Below are 17,385 nucleotides of genomic sequence, written 5' to 3'. Positions count from 1 at the left end.
AAAGGAAGAACAATGCTAAGTGTCAGCAAGGATGTGTCAAAATCGGAACCCCCATGCACTGCTGAAGGGTGTAAAATGACAAAGCTATTTACAAAATAATTGGGCTAGTTCTTACGAAGTTAAACATAAATATAGCACACAACTCGGTTGTTCCACTTCTAGGAATGTACCCAAAAGAAATGAAAACACAGTCTCATATAAAGACTGGTATATGAATGTGCATAGGAGCGTTATTCATAACAGCCAAATGCCCACCACAGAGAGTACGCGAAACATCCATGCAACAGAACCCCACTTAGCAATCACAAACGTAGTACCAATACGTGCTAGCGCGCAAGTTAATCTAGAAACATTACGCTAAATGGAAGAAACCAAATGCAAAAAAAAGTGGGCATCGTTCTCTCCCCTTTATGTGAAATATCCGACATGACAGATAGATGGGCCTAGAACTGCAGAATTGCTGCAGTGCGCGCAGGAGATCTTCATGGGGTGGTGGGAACATTCTTAACCTGGAATGTGGCCTGTTATACAACTGTATACGTTCACTAAAAATTATTAGTTCAGACACCTTTGCTAAGTGAATTTTATGATGTATAAGTCAGACCTTTGTTTTAAAAAAGGTAAAAATGAAATAATGCAGGATAGGAAGAAGTGGTTGGGAGGTTTAAATGAAACAGATCAGTGATTAGTTGATAACTTGTTAAAGCTATGACTGTGTGTGGGCTCTCGCCTTACTCTTTTTTCTGCTTTTGTACTTCTTTTAAATTTTCAACCATAAAAACTTGAAGTTTTAAATTTGGTCTTTTCTATTCTAAGCAAATTGAAGAGAGAGAAGGTTTCACGCTTGTATCTAAGAGTGTTGAAATGGAGAAAGCATCTTAAGGTTCTCTGGGAAATGTCTGCCTCTGTGTGGAACTGACCAGCGGGGGTTCCTGAGCTGCTCAGTTGGAAGAGCCAGACAGCCAGTGAGTGACAGAGAGGGGAGAGCTCTTGAGCAGAGGTGAGCTAGCTCAGCCTCTGTGGCCAGCATGTGTGGCACCTCATCACTGGAATCTGAGCCTTAATAAAAATGTTATCTTGCCATACGACAAGTGGTAGGCCTATGACAAATATAGGCCATTTTCCTTATGTTTATGTTCAACTTTAAGCATTTCAAAGGAAATGAGTCCCTCGTGTCCCTCAGGGTAAACACCAAATTCCTTTAGATTTTTCCAGCCACTATCAACCACATTAGCCTCATCACTAACCCTGTGCCCTGTGAACTGAGATGTTCTCTCTTTCCCAAACTTTGTTCTGTTTCTTCAGAGGACAGAACTACACTTCAGCATTTTTTTATCCAATACCTTTACACCTACAGAATTTGTTGCTTAGAAAACTTTTGTGTTCCTGTGCTGGGCAGTATGCTTCCTACCATTACACGGCACTTTATCAGGAAAGCATTCATTAATTCCTTGAAGTCAGTTACTACATCTATGCTCTCTCCTGGGGCCCAGCACTTCTACTTACAGTGAATTACCGTATCCGTTTGTCTTCCCAGCACTGTAAGTTCACGGTATCATCAGCAGCTTGCAGAGTGCTCAGCAATCATCAGGCATTTAGTAAAAATCATGCTCAAGGATTAAGTGAAATAATGATTATCACTCATCTTTTCAAAAAGTTTATAAACATAAAATTTGTGTTTAGCAGATAGTGGATATACAATAAACACATTCAATGAATGGATGGATGGATGGATCAGTCTTTTTTAAAATACAGTTGATCAAACAATCTGAGCTACAACTTCAAGGAAAGTCAGCCTTTAAAATGTAACTGCATTGACTAACTGCATAGTAAATTCTCTGTAAGCTTCAATGTAAACATAAAGAAAATAGAATTCTTTTGTGTTATTGTTTTATTCAATCTTGTTTAAATAGAAGACAAGGTAAAACACTCCATAAAAAGACTTTACTATAATCCAGATAGTACATACTGTGTACTCCGCAGGCAAACCAACCTTCATGTCTCAGGATAGTTTCAAAGACCCTTGAATAGCTACGTTTAGTGTCAGATTTTGGTTACACTGGAACTGCAGGAAAAAAAAACTTTGAATAGGAGAACTTCTAATATTTGAATAAATACACACATATCTATGACTAATCTTGAGTAGTTCTAGGAAGAGTAATGCAACAAAAGCATGGCAAAAATACATACAGCTTCTTTTCCATATAATCCATTTTGGACTGTGAACTATATTATGGTGAAATAAAAGTACAGTTTTATAACTGCTATTTAATTGACATATTGAAGTAGAGCACACAAAAGCTCTCTGTTTGCAACATGCTAGAATAAATTTCATAAAGCAGACTTTAAATTGCTTTTTATTAAATGAAATAGAATGAGAAAATTATGTTTGAGATTGTGTGTTATCTAGATATTAACTTATGGCAGCATATGTTCTTGGGGGTATTTATCTTGTATATTGAAATAACAGAATCCCATAGAAAGGAGTTCCTTTGAAAGATTTGTAGCTTAAGGCATATAGTGAGGCAACGCTGTGTTTATCTCATTCCCTCTGGAATCATTATGTTGTTTCTGCCGGCTAATGCTACAGATTGAAGTATTTTAAGATCCTGCAGGGCAGGTCCCAATGTGATTATGAAACATCAAATGTTCCTTCCTTTCCCTCCTTACACTATGGAAATTCAGATGCCCAGTTTTACTGGTTTAAAACATTGAATTGACTTCTCTAACCAGAACTTCTACCATGTTTTAAAAGGCCAGGATTACTGGTGTAAGACCAATAGTGAAACTTGTAACTCTCAATTTCAAGGCTGGCATAGTATTTCTGATTCTGTCAGACATAGGATCCTCTTCAGAACTTTTAAAGATGAAGGTTTCCATTTCCCAGACCTAAGGAGAAATGCTGAAAGGAGATAAAAGCAGGGGATTACAGAAAGTAAAGCTCTAGAAAAGGCATCTGTGCAAATTAATGGAAGATTAAAGTTTTAATAGCCAGATATTCAACACACATGGACTAAAATATTCAGTCCACATTTTAACTAGGAAGGTCTTTAGATTAAGTTATATTTTTATCAAAATAATACATGTACACATAATATGAAATCACAGAGCTTACAGAAATAGATACATCCACCTTCCCTCACTTCCGAAGTCCCTCCCCACAATGCCAGCTCCTTTAACTCTTTAAACTATTTCCCCCTAAGCATTTTACTGTGGGAGAACTAATTCCACTTGGCTTTTATGAAATAATATTAATCAATGGTTGTGGGAAAATGTGTAATCCCTGCAGTTCTCATTGTGCTTAACCTTTTTGTTATTTGCTTGCTACGTGATTGTGACTGAGATAAAGTAACACATTATGAGTCACAAATAATCGGGGTGTGAGACATGTAACAAAGACATCTCAAGATGTGCCTAGGGAACAGGATGCAGGGGCAAAAGTTAGCGGCTGGCGGCTGGCAGCTGATGACACTAGTTAGGCATGGATAGCTGTAACGAAGTTGCAGTCATGTGCATAGCTAGGAACAGGGAATAAGTGTTAGCAGCAATAGTTGCAACCATATGCACAACACAAGAAATCACTTAGCTGGGCAGAAACAGCTAAGGAAGATACTAGTCAGACCAAATTAACCCTTCCCCCCAAAAAGTCTGTGCAGCCTGCTGAACATTGTGACTTTTTTTGTAACTTTTTCCTTATACTTCTTTGTTTGAATCTCAATAAATACCTGTTGGAACCTGAAGTCAGGGCCACAGTGCCGCACTTGACAGTGTCTGCCCCCCGCCCCCAGGACCCTTCATTGTGTGGGTGAATTACACCAAGCATCTGCATCTTCTCTCTACAGCCTTCCCAGAAACCTAGAGGCTCCCCCCGCTGGGACTCACCTCATTTAACTTCATACTTCTCATGATTTCCTCATTCTGCTATTTGTTAATTCCCTAATTATAGGTATTTATCTATTTATACTATGGAAGGTGAAGATTTAAAACTTTTACAAGAAGTCATTATGGAATTCCCACTTTTCCTTGGACCATCTCCTGAAGTTACATCAAAAAGTTAAGTCAACGTTTGATTTTAATTAACTATGGCTATGAAACTGGCCTTTAAGTTACACTATGATGACATGTCTTTTCTTGTACAGACACCTTTTCTAGAGACAATGATGCTACATTGTTATTTTACTTATTTAATTGTCTGCATACTGAATGCTACTACTGTTTCCCAAATTGACAATATGAAAATACTACAGAAGACAGTGAAGACAGAGCACCTCCAGATTGATTAACGTCCTTTATCCTATGTTTCCTTTAATATGAAGTCTGGAAAAAATATATTCTTAGCTTCTCAAAGTACATTGAATATGACCTAGTCCTTGGCAATGCCATGTAAGTAGAGTTGCTGGGTAGCGCTTCCAAGAATATTTTGTAAGATATAAGACTTTATTTCTCTAGTCCTTTGACCTTTTGCCTTTTCACCTTCCTGTCCAAAGCACAGCTTTTGATTTTTTTGTCTTCTTGCCTTAAGCAATGAATCAGGTGTCTGAATATGTTGTAACCACAAGATAAGCATGAGATCAAAATTTATGCTCTTGGGATGTCAGGAGTTATGTGTGGAGTTGTACACCCCAAAATTCATACATTGAGTCCTAATTGCCAGGACCTCAATGTGTTCTTATTTGACAAAAGACTCATTGCAGATGAAATCCATTAAGGGTGTGCCCCTAATTCAATACGTCTGGTGTTCTTACAACAAAAGGAAGTTTAGACACAAACTCAGACACGCAGAGGATGCCATGTGGAGATGAAGGGAGAGACCAGAGTAAGACAGAAGCAGCCAAGGGATGACAAAGATGTCCACAAGTCACCAGACACAAGGAGAGAGACATGGAATAGACTCTTAATCACAGTGGTCTTGTGGAGATGAAGGGAGAGACCAGAGTAAGACAGAAGCAGCCAAGGGATGACAAAGATGTCCACAAGTCACCAGACACAAGGAGAGAGACATGGAATAGACTCTTAATCACAGCGGTCTTGTGGAGATGAAGGGAGAGACCAGAGTAAGACAGAAGCAGCCAAGGGATAACAAAGATGTCCACAAGTCACCAGATACAAGGAGGGAGACATGGAATAGACTCTTAATCACAGCGGTCTTGATCTCAGACTTCTACCCTCCAGAACTGAGATAACGAATTTCTGTTCTTTATGCCACTCAATTTGTGTGCTTTGCTATAGTAGCCCTAGCAAACTAACACATCAGGGCATAGAGCTGGACAAAGCCTGCATCCCCGATAATACTGAGACTTTGACTGTGTAGTCCCAGACATTCTATTCAGTGAGACTGTGCCCCCTTATTACTGAAACTGCTGCTTGATGAGTCGTCCATTATGAAGAACCTGCCACTTTTCACTACTACGGCTACTTTCAATACTACTTCCGATTTATCAGATGCCTCAGAGAATCTCTCAAAAATACGTTGGCCTCTTTTGTTTTTGTACACTATTCTTTTCTTTTTCATTAGTAGGTTAAACTTCTTTATTATTCTATTGCTGTTTCTATAATGATTTTCAGAGTGTAAAAAAAATGTCCATGGTTTTAAATTTATCATGATTAGATGAAACTATGAATAACATTTAAAAAATCTACTCATTATGAAACAGCCTACAGATTCTACCAGGAAATAGTAGCTATAGATAAGAGGAAGTGAGTAGTTCTTCTGAACCATTTAATCTTAATTTATAGATAAGTGTAACAGGTGATGGCTAGTGAGGCCAATGACTGAAACTCAAGACACACGTACCACAGCTTGTAAGAATAAAAATAAGTATTGTTATTGCCAGACATGGGGAAATGGCATCCTGGAAACCAACAGCAATCTTTATATAGTTTTTTACATATTTTGTGTATATCCTTATTTAAAAAAAATAGTAAGCCGGTGGAGAGCAAGATGGCGGCCGAGTAACAGCTTCCTTGCATCTGGGCACCATGAGTCTGGGGAGATAGAACTCCAGGCATCTCTGGCTGGTGGGATCTGCCTATCATCACCCCTGTGAGGAGACAGGGAGTCAGCGAGAGACTTCTGGACCCCAAGAGGAGATCTAAAACAGTGGAAAAATGGCGCGAGAACTTAAAGAGCAAGAGGAAGTGAAAGGAAAATTAGGGCAAGGAAACAGATAAAAGAAGTCACTCATGAGGAAGAATCAGCAGAAAACTCCAGGCAACATGAAGAACCAGTCCAGAAAAACCCCACCAAGGGACCATGAGGTAGCTACTGCAGAGGATTCCACCTAATAAAGAAATGTTAAGAATAATAGGGAATTTAGAATACACATGTTGAAAACAATGAAAGAAATGATGGAAACAATGAAGGAAACTGCTAATAAAGTGGAAAATAACCAAAAGGAAATCCAAAAACAGGATTAAATCAGAGATGAACGATATGAAGAATATAAAAAGGATATAGCAGAGCTGAAGGAACTGAAACAGTCAATTAGGGAACTTAAAGATGCAATGGAAAGTATCAGCAACAGGTTAGACCATGCAGAAGAAAGAATTTCAGAGGTAGAAGACAAAGTTCTTGAGATAACTTAGATAGTAAAAGAGGCAGAAAAGAAGAGAGAGAAAGCAGAACATTCGCTGTCAGAATTATGGGACTTTATGAAGCGTTCCAACATACGCATTACAGGAATCCCAGAAGAGGAAGAAGAATGCCCCAGAGGAATGGAAGCCATACTAGAGAATATTATAAAAGAAAATTTCCCAAATATCACCAAAGATTCTGACACACGGCTTTCAGAGGGCTATCGGACCCCAGGTCGCCTCAACTCTAACCGAGCTTCTCCAAGACACATTGTGATGAACCTGTCCAAAGTCAAGACAAAAGAAAAGATTCTGTAAGCTGCCAGGAGTAAGCGCCAGTTGACCTATAGGGGCAAATCCATCAGAGTGACCGCAGACTTCTCTAATGAAATGAAACTTTCCAAGCAAGAAGACAATGGTCATCTACCTTTAATCTACTTAAACAGAACAATTTCCAGCCCAGAATTCTGTACCCTGCTAAGCTAAGCTTCAAAATTGACGGAGAAATCAAATCATTTACGGATATACAAACATTGAGGAAATTCGCCACAACAAGACCAGCTCTACAGGAAATACTTCAACCTGTTCTGCACACTGACCACCACAATGGATCAGCAGCAAGTAAGAACTCAGAAATTAAAGGACAGAACCTAACCTCCACACTGATGCAAAAGATAAAACTAAGCAATGGACTCTCATCAAATAAGACGAATAGAATACTACCACACTTATCAATTATCTCAATAAATGTTAATGGCTTGAATTCCCCACTGAAGAGACATAGATTGGCTGACTGGATTAAAAAACACAAGCCATCTATTTGCTGTCTGCAAGAAACACACCTGGCTTCAAAAGACAAAGCTCCGAGTCAAGGGTTGGAAGACAATTTTTCAGGCAAATGGAATTCAGAAGAAAAGAGGAGTTGCAATCTTATTTTCAGATTCATGTGGATTTAAAGCAACTAAAGTCAAAAAAGACAAAGATGGTCACTTTATATTGGTCAAGGGAAAAATACAACAAGAAGACATTTCAATTCTAAATATTTATGCACCCAATTTAAATGCTCCCAGATTCTGAAACAGACCTTACTCAGTCTGAGCAATATGATATCTGATGAACCATCATAACAGGAGACTTTAACACTCCTCTTACAGAGCTGGACAGATCTTCTAAACAGAAATTAAACAAAGATATAAGAGATTTAAATGAGACCCTAAAGCAACTGTGCTTAATAGATGCATATAGAACACTCCATCCCAAAGATAAAGAATATACATTTTTCTCATCACCCTATGGAACATTCTCCAAAATTGGTCATATCCTGGGACACAAAACAAATATCAACAGAATCAAAAGAATTGAAATTTTACCTTGTGTCTTCTCAGACAATAAGGCACTAAAGGTGGAACTCAACTCTAACAAAAACTCTCAACCCCACACAAAGGCATGGAAATTGAACAATCTTCTGTTGAATAACAGATGGGTGCAGGAAGAAATAAAACAGGAAATCAGTAACTTCCTTGAGCATAACAACAATGAAGACACAAGCTACCAAAACCTGTGGGATACTGCAAAAGCGGTTTTGAGAGGAAAATTCATCGCTTTAGATGCCTACATTCGAAAAACAGAAAGAGAGCGCATCAACGATCTCACAAGCCATCTTATGGAATTGGAAGACGAACAATCTAAGCCTAAATTCAGTAGAAGAAAAGAAATATCCCAAATTAAATCAGAGATCAATGAAATTGAAAACAAAAGAATCATTCAGAAAATTAATGAAACAAGGAGTTGGTTTTTTAAAAAAATAAAATAAAATAAATAAACCATTGGCCAGGCTAATGAGGAATAGAAAAGTAAAATCTCTAGTAACCTCAATCAGAAATGATAAAGGGGAAATAACAACTGATCCCACAGAGATACAAGAGATCATCTCTGAATACTACCAGAAACTCTATGCCCAGAAATTTGACAATGTGAAGGAAATGGATAAATATTTGGAATCACACCCTCTCCCTAGATTTAGCCAGGAAGAAATAGAGCTCCTGAACAGACCAATTTCAAGCACTGAGATCAAAGAAACAATAAAAAAGCTTCCAACCAAAAAATGCCCTGGTCCAGATGGCTTCACACCAGAATTCTATCCAACCTTCAAGGAAGAGGTTATTCCTGTACTGCAGAAATTATTCCAAAAAATTGAGGAAGAAGGAATGTTCCCCAACACATTCTATGAAGCAAACATCACCCTGATACCAAAACCAGGAAAAGACCCAAACAAAAAGGAGAATTTCAGACCAATCTCACTCACGAATATAGATGCAAATATTCTCAACAAAATCCTAGCCAGTAGATTACAACTTATCAAAGAAGTCATTCATCATGATCAAGTAGGCTTCATCCCAGGGATGCAAGGCTGGTTTAACATACGCAAGTCCATAAACGTTATCCACCATATTAACAGAGGCAAAAATAAAGATCACATGATCCTCTCAATAGATGCAGAAAAAGTATTTGATAAAATGCAGCATCCTTTTCTAATTAGAACACTGAAGAGTATAGGCATAGGTGGCACATTTCTAAAACTGATTGAAGCTATCTATGACAAACCCACAGCTAATATTTTACTGAATGGAGTAAAACTGAAAGCTTTTCCTCTTAGAACTGGAACCAGACAAGGTTTCCTCTGTCACCTTTACTATTCAACATAGTGCTGGAAGTTCTAGCCAATACAATTAGGCAAGACAAGGAAACAAAGGGAATCCAAATGGGAGCAGAGGAGGTCAAACTCTCCCTCTTTGCTGACGACATGATCTTATACTTAGAGAACCCCAAAGACTCAACCACAAGACTCCTAGAAGTCATCAAAAAATACAGTAATGTCTCAGGATATAAAATCAATGTCCACAAGTCAGTAGTCTTTGTATACACCAATAACAGTCAAGATGAGAAGCTAATTAAGGACACAACTCCCTTCACCATAGTTTCAAAGAAAATGAAATACCTAGGAATATACCTAACGAAGGAGGTGAAGGACCTCTATAAAGAAAACTATGAAACTCTCAGAAAGGAAATAGCAGAGGATATTAACAAATGGAAGAATATACCATTCTCATGGATGGGAAGAATCAACATTGTTAAAATGTCTATACTTCCCAAAGCAATCTACCTATTTAATGCCATGCCTATCAAAATACCAACATCATACTTTCAAGATTTGGAGAAAATGATTCTGCGTTTTGTATGGAACTAGAAAAAACCCTGTATAGCTAAGGCAGTTCTTAGTAATAAAAGTAAAGCTGGGGCATCAGCATACCAGATTTTAGTCTGTACTACAAAGCCATAGTGGTCAACACAGCATGGTACTGGCACAAAAACAGAGACATAGACACTTGGAATCAAATTGAAACCCAAGAAATGAAACTAACATCTTACAACCACCTAATCTTCGATAAACCAAACAAGAACATACCTTGAGGAAAGACTCCCTATTCAATAAATGGTGTTGGGAGAACTGGATGTCTACATGTAAAAGTCTGAAACTTTTCCCCACTCACAAAAATTGATTCAAGATGGATAAAGGACTTAAATTTAAGGCATGAAACAATAAAAATCCTCCAAGAAAGCGTAGGAAAAACACTGGAAGATATTGGCCTGGGGAAAGACTTCATGAAGAAGACTGCCATGGCAATTGCAACAACAACAAAAATAAACAAATGGGACTTCATTAAACTGAAAAGCTTCTGTACAGCTAAGGAGACAATAACCAAAGGAAGGAGACAACCTACACAATGGGAAAGGATATTTGCATATTTTCAATCAGACAAAAGCTTCATAACTAGGATCTATAGAGAACTCAAATTAATCCACATGAAAAAAGCCAACAATCCCATATATCAATGGGCAAGAGACATGAATAGAACCTTCTCTAAAGACGACGGACGAATGGCTAACAAACACATGAAAAAATGTTCATCATCTCTATATATTAGAGAAATGCAAATCAAAACCACCCTGAGTTATCATCTAACCCCAGTGAGAATGGCCCACATCACAAAATCTCGAAACTGCAGATGCTGGCGTGGATGTGGAGAGAAGGGAACACTTTTACACTGCTGGTTCGGGACTGCAAAGTAGTACAACCTTTCTGGAAGGAAGTATGGAGAAACCTCAAAGCACTCAAGCTAGAACTCCCATTTGATCCTGCAGTCCCATTTCTGGGCATCTACCCAGAAGGAAAAAAATCGTTTCATAATAAGGACACTTGTACTAGACTGTTTATTGCAGCTCAATTTACAATCGCCAAAATGTGGAAACAGCCTAAATGCCCACCAACCCAGGAATGGATTAACAAGCTGTGGTATATGTATACCATGGAATACTATTCATCTATTAAAAAAAATGGAGACTTTACATCCTTCGTATTAACCTGGATGGACGTGGAAGACATTATTCTTAGTAAAGCATCACAAGAATGGAGAAGCATGAATCCTATGTACTCAATTTTGATATGAGGACAATTAATAACAATTAAGGTTATGGGGGGGGAGGAAAAGCAGAAATTGGGGCAGAGGAAGGGGGGTGGGGCCTTGGTGTGTGTCACATTTAATGGGGACAAGACATGATTGCAAGAGGGACTTTACCTAACAAATGCAATCAGTGTAACCTGGCTTATTGTACCCTCGATGAATCCCCAACATTAAAAAAAAAAATAGCCAACATTCGAAAATAATAAAATTTCAAGTAAATATATTTTTTGCTCTCTCAAAATTAGGAAGGTCTAGTACCATTTCTGGTAATGATCAGGTAAAGGTGTAAATCACCTCCCCTTCTCAGAGGGACAACAATTCTGTTATTTGCACATCGCTCACAATTTGCACGTCAATCACTAAATCACACCAATCACTAAAATAGAGCCACCATGTAGCCAGGCCAAAGAGCTTGTATGAAAAAAACGTCTTGGCTCACAGAACCATAATGGAAAATAATGTTCTTGCTGGAAAGCACAGGAGGTAAGGCAAGAAACTTGCAATTGAGTATTTACTGAAAATTGACTAAATGTTTAACTTCAAATTGCTGAGTTAAGGTTTCAAAATTAAATTTTCTTTTACTTGGCAGAAATAAGACCTCAAGAGCTAAAGGGAGCTCATTTATAGACAAATTACGAAAGTTACACCTGCTGTCCTCAGACGTGGATTATAAATTGCATCCCCACTGTAACTATTCATAATTATACTAATATTATCTGTACGTTTGCCTCATTTATAAAAATGTATTAAAGGAGCAGCGTTTCGTTTGCTTTTGGTTCTCGTAGTCTTTAAATTTGCACATACAGACTCAACTTCGTATCCTAAAATCCTGTTTGAAAAAAAGTGTGCTGGACCTACAGTGTATTTCAGTAGATAATGGTACTTTTTACCATATGGGAGAACACATTTTGGGACAAGGAGTCACATTTTATGGGTCTTGTGTATAGATTCTACTAGGTTACAAGTATTTGGGGCAAGTTACTTTGGGGATTTAAATGTCTCTCCAGCCCCATCCATAAAATAGATTTTATAATGACCTATTTCAATGTCATAACTTTTATAAATTAATAGTAATGGACATGGTTTATAATTGATGTAAAGGCTCTTTAAAATGATGAAGTAACGTACAATGTAAGGTATCATTGCATGAATAATGATGTATTTTGAAAGATCCCACAAAGTTTTCAATGAGATTAACTCTATAAATGAATTCTTTCAAAATGTTATCAGTGAAGAAAGTGAGGCTATTTGAAATTAGAATACAGGCATAACTGGTATTTATTTTCTCATAGTAAACTGGTTCACATATAGATACAGATACTGATATTGATGTCTACTGGCATATAAACCGGCTTACTCAATAGTCCATTCTATCACAGAAAAGCCTCTGTAGCTGGAGTACTAAAGCATTACGTTTCTCAATTCTCTTTTCAGTAACCATGCTGGTCTACCTACCAATGGGGAGAATATATGAGAGATTTTGATACAGACTAAGTCAGTTGGAAAAAGAGATTATATGGTAAGTAGTTTCTAAGTAAGACAGTGATGTTCTGAAGCAGGAATTGTAGCAATGACTTCCTTTTCAGCTTTTGAAACACCCCCAACTGTGGCAGAGGCATAAGGTACTTGTTGCAAGGAGTGAGACCTGGCAGCTGAGTCTGGAGCCTTCTCCCCCAGTTCTCTAAGTGATAATGTGAGCAACATCATTTTCCATGCTACGTAATTTTTATTAAGACTATCTGCATCTGAAAACAGAGGAATGCAAAGGTCATTTTTATGATGGACTCTTATATTTTAAACTTTGCTCATGGGTAAGTGACTTGTAGCTTAATGTACATGTACAATAAGAGTTTGCCATCTCATAGCCAAACTGAAATGGAGCATCGAACAGATGGTTTCAGACCCTCTGTAAAAATGTGACTATATTTCTTGGCTAGACTGTTTTTTAACTTCTCTTCTTTCTCATGAAGATGTAATGAAAGAGTGACAAGTTATTTTTTATTAAATACATTATGTGCCTATTTTCCTTAGAGTCTTACAAATAAGGTGTTGAGTATAGTGAATGGGAACGTAGATCATCTTTAAGCACCTAGGATTGATGTTGAATTAGTGTACCCTGAATATAACCAAGACTTCATAGTTACAATAACAGATAGATAAAAAGATGTACGTGAAGACTATTTACTTTAAAAATATAATAATTTGTGGGGGGAACAAATAACAAGATGTGTAACAACCATCTTCATCTGCATAAAATAAAGAAAAAAGACTATAGAATATTCATAAAATATTTGAGTAACACATGAATATGTGAGAATATTTTGATAATTCTTGAAACAGATTCGGTAAATGAATTTAAAAAGCAAAAAAGAGGCTAGTTTGTACTATAGTCTATTATAGATTTCTTATATTTTACAGGTATTATTGATTTCCTTAATATGGTAAATAGATTCTAGGGTGGTGCCCGTGATCTTCCCCTCTTGATGTTTATACTCTAGGTTAATTCTCTCCCTTTGAGTGTGAGTAACACTCAGTCTGGCTGTCTGCAAGTAACACTATGTTATGGATGAACATGTGAGTGAGATAACAGATCCTTCCCTAGTCAGGTAAGATCTCAGTCCAGACTGATTTCAACTCTGCAGGTGACCCAGCCAGTCAGTGCCAAGACCCCTAACCCACAGACACTGTGAGCTAGTAAATTTTTATGCTTATGTTAGTAAGTGTAAAAACATTCTTTCATACTCTTATTAGACAACAAAATACACATATAGTATAAACAAATGACATAGGTAATGAATTAAATTGGTTTATATTCTATAACACTCAAAAATACATGTTGTTATAAACAACTATCTCTTAACCAGTGCAAATTGTATTCAAAAATTATTCATTAGGACGTTTATTATATGATAATAGAAGTTTCTAAAATACATTTTTATGTAGATAATCTTCTGAAGAAAAGTTCTATTTGGCAATAGTGTTAAATGCATTTATGTTAAATATGCATTTACTCTTGAATTGCTGTGTTTGTTGGTTGGTTTGGGGGATGTACTCTAAATTCTGGTATGATTTCTCAAATTTTAACCACTTTTTTTTTTATAAAAAGACTTTAATTAATTTCATTGAAAGAATTATTTAAAGTGTTAGATGTATACCAAAGGAAAAAAGGAACATGATAAACACTATGAGCAAATTATCAGTATCAATAGCTGTCAACTCATGCTAATCTAGCTCCCTGTACATTGTCACCTATTTCCTAAGGCTTCATATAATTCCATGTGTAAATGTTTCAATATGTAGCTCTAAGTAAATTCAATAAGAAAAAAAACTGTAATTTCATTTTTTCTGAGCCTATAAAATTAATGATTTAATTAGATATACTGTTAGTGTTCACTTTTCCAATTTTATCACAAATGTCAGTTTTAATTTTTTCCTTTGAATTATGAGCCACATAAAGTATGCAAAGTAAGTATTTTAGTAATCATTTTTCTCAGTTCTCTCTTTTTTCTTTATATTAGTGGAAGAAACCAGGGCTTTCTTTTTTTTGTTTTGTTTTTGGTCCAGAAAATTATTCACCATCCAGATTTTGTTGATTACATTTCCCCAGGTGGCATTTAATGGGTTTTGTCTCTGTATATTTTATTAATTAATAATTCAGCAAGATTACTTCATAGGTGGTGCTTTTGCTTCCATCAAGCAGCATGTAATATCTGGTTGAATCCAATTTGCATTTTTTAAATGAAAAAAATGAAAAAATTAATTATTACTCATTTACTTGAAAACTTTTGGGGTGATAGAGAAGGCCATTTCTTTTACGTGGGTTTATATTACTAAGAAAGCTCGTAATCCCCACTTTTTGAGGGAATAGTCATTTCTTTCAGCCTAATAGTATGAGAAAAACAAACAATATATTACACATATGTGAACTAATTTCTATTTTTAAGTTTAAACAAAATTACAATCTGTAAATCTCTTTTCAAGAATATAAAAATTATGTAGTATTTATTTCAGAATACTTGATGTATTATAAATATATCCACAGAAGTTTATAAAGATGCACATAGCTGCACATTAAAATAATCACTACTGAATTAATTGCCCAATGGGATTTTTGCCTCTTTTTGAGCTATGTTTGTACTATATAATATGATGATTCCTACTTTTTGTTTCTTTGTTTGTTTTTTAATTAATTTATTTATTTTTATTAAATCATAGCTGTGTACATTGATATATTCATGGGGCATCATTCACTAGCTTCACAGACTGTTTACCAAGTTTCACATATACCCTTGTAAGATGCACCGCTGGTGTAATCCCACCAATCACCGTCCCCCTATTCTTAGGTTGTAACTGGGTTATAGCTTTCATGTGAAAACCCTAAATTAGTTTCATAGTAGGGCTGAGTACATTGGGTACTTTTTCTTCCATTCTTGAAATACTTTACTAAGAAGAATATGTTCCAGCTCCATCCATGTAAACATGAAAGAGGTAAAGTCTCCATCTTTCTTTAAGGCTGCATAATATTCCATGGTGTACATATACCACAATTTATTAATCCATTTGTGGATCGATGGGCACTTGGGCTTCTTCCATGACTTAGCAATTATGAATTGGGCTGCAATAAACATTCTGGTACAAATATCTTTGTTATGATGTGATTTTTGGTCTTCTGGGTATATGCCCAGTAGAGGGATTACAGGATTGAATGGCAGATCTGTTTTTAGATCTCTAAGTGTTCTCCATATCCCTTTCCAAAAGGAATGTATTAATTTGCATTCCCACCAGCAGTGCAAAAGTGTTCCCTTTTCTCCACATCCGTGCCAACATCTCTGGTCTTGGGATTTTGTGATATAGGGCGAGTATTTTATGAGGAGGACCCCCTGGGCAATTGAAGCAGCTTCAAAAATACACTACTGGGACTTGATCAAACTAAAAAGCTTCTGCACAGCCAAGAACACAGTAAGTAAAGCAAGCAAACAGCCCTCAGAATGGGAGAAGATATTTGCAGGTTATGTCTCCGACAAAGGTTTAATAACCAGAATCCACAGAGAACTCAAACGCATTAGCAAGAATAGAACAAGGGATCCCATCGCAGGCTGGGCAAGGGATTTGAAGGGAAACTTCTTTGAAGAAGACAGGCGCACGGCCTTCAGACATATGAAAAAATGCTCATCATCTTTAATCATCAGAGAAATGCAAATCAAAACTACTTTGAGATACCATCTAACTCCAGTGAGACTAGCCTGTTTGTTTTTTACTGCAGTTTTTGAACCTGCCACCTCTGGCATATGGGGCCGGCACCCTACTCAGCTGAGCCACAGGTGCCACCCAATTCTTACTATTTTTTTATATTTTCAAACTGATAAATATTTGAACTCACTTTACTTTTTATATTAAAAAATTCAAACCACAGCAATATTTCAAGAATATTACAATCAGCCCCCACAGAGCCTTCAACAGTATCCAAGTCTTGTTAAATTGCCATGTTTGGTTTGTCAGCCATTTCCCCAAGCTTTAGTTTGTTTCACTGGGAAATTATATATTGTAATTGGCATGTGGGTGTTTGGTATGCTTCCTGCAGTGGAACAATTTTATGTATCAACATTGATGCAAAACTCCTAAAAAAAATTTTAGCACACCGGTTTCAACAATGCACTGGAACAAAGGAAGATACATGATCACAGGTGAGATTTATTCAAGGAGTGCAAGGTTGGTTCACCAAAAGGCAAATAAGACAGAAAATAAGTAGAATAAAAGAAATAATGAAAATGAGAGTAGAAATAAAATAGAAAAGACAAATTAACAAACAGAAAATTTGAATCTTTGAAAATATTAATGAAATTGACAGACTTCTACTAACACTGATAAAAAAATAGAAATAGGCTTGGCGCCTGTAGCTCAGTAGGTAGGGCGCTGGCCACATACACGGAGGCAGGAGGGTTCAATCCCAGCCCGGGCCAGCTAAACACAGCTGTAACAAAAAAATAGCAGGCTGTGGCAGGTACCTGTAGTCCCAGCTCCTCTGGAGGCTGAGGCAAGAGAATCGCTTTAGCTCAAGAGTTTGAGGTTGCTGTGAGCTGTGACACCATAGCACTCTACTGAGGGCAACAAAGTGAGACTCTGTCTCAAAAAAAAAAAACAACAACAAAAATAGAAACACAGATTACCATTATTAAAAATGAAAAGAGAACCATTACTACAAATCCTATATTTGTTAAAAGAATAATAAAAATACTTAAAATCTATTCATTTCATCCTATGTACACTTTTATTGGAAAAAAAATTTGAA

At 36.7% G+C, this 17,385-nt stretch overlaps 1 protein-coding gene across 1 annotated transcript in view; it reads right to left on the bottom strand.

The window, feature by feature from the left end:
* Window positions 1-2,782: 2,782 nt before the first annotated feature.
* Window positions 2,783-17,385, bottom strand: part of MDGA2 (MAM domain containing glycosylphosphatidylinositol anchor 2) — an 838,509-nt gene continuing 823,906 nt past the window's right edge. Inside the window, exon 17 of the mRNA XM_053595463.1 lies at window positions 2,783-2,902. Coding sequence (XP_053451438.1) covers window positions 2,805-2,902 — 98 coding nt within the window. The 3' untranslated portion in view covers window positions 2,783-2,804. The remainder of the gene's footprint in view (window positions 2,903-17,385) is intronic.

The sequence above is a fragment of the Nycticebus coucang genome, chromosome 6 (assembly GCF_027406575.1).
Source record: "Nycticebus coucang isolate mNycCou1 chromosome 6, mNycCou1.pri, whole genome shotgun sequence".
Lineage (NCBI taxonomy): Eukaryota > Metazoa > Chordata > Mammalia > Primates > Lorisidae > Nycticebus > Nycticebus coucang.
The sequence above is the reverse complement of the archived record's forward strand: the minus strand, read 5'-3'. Positions and strand labels throughout refer to the sequence as shown.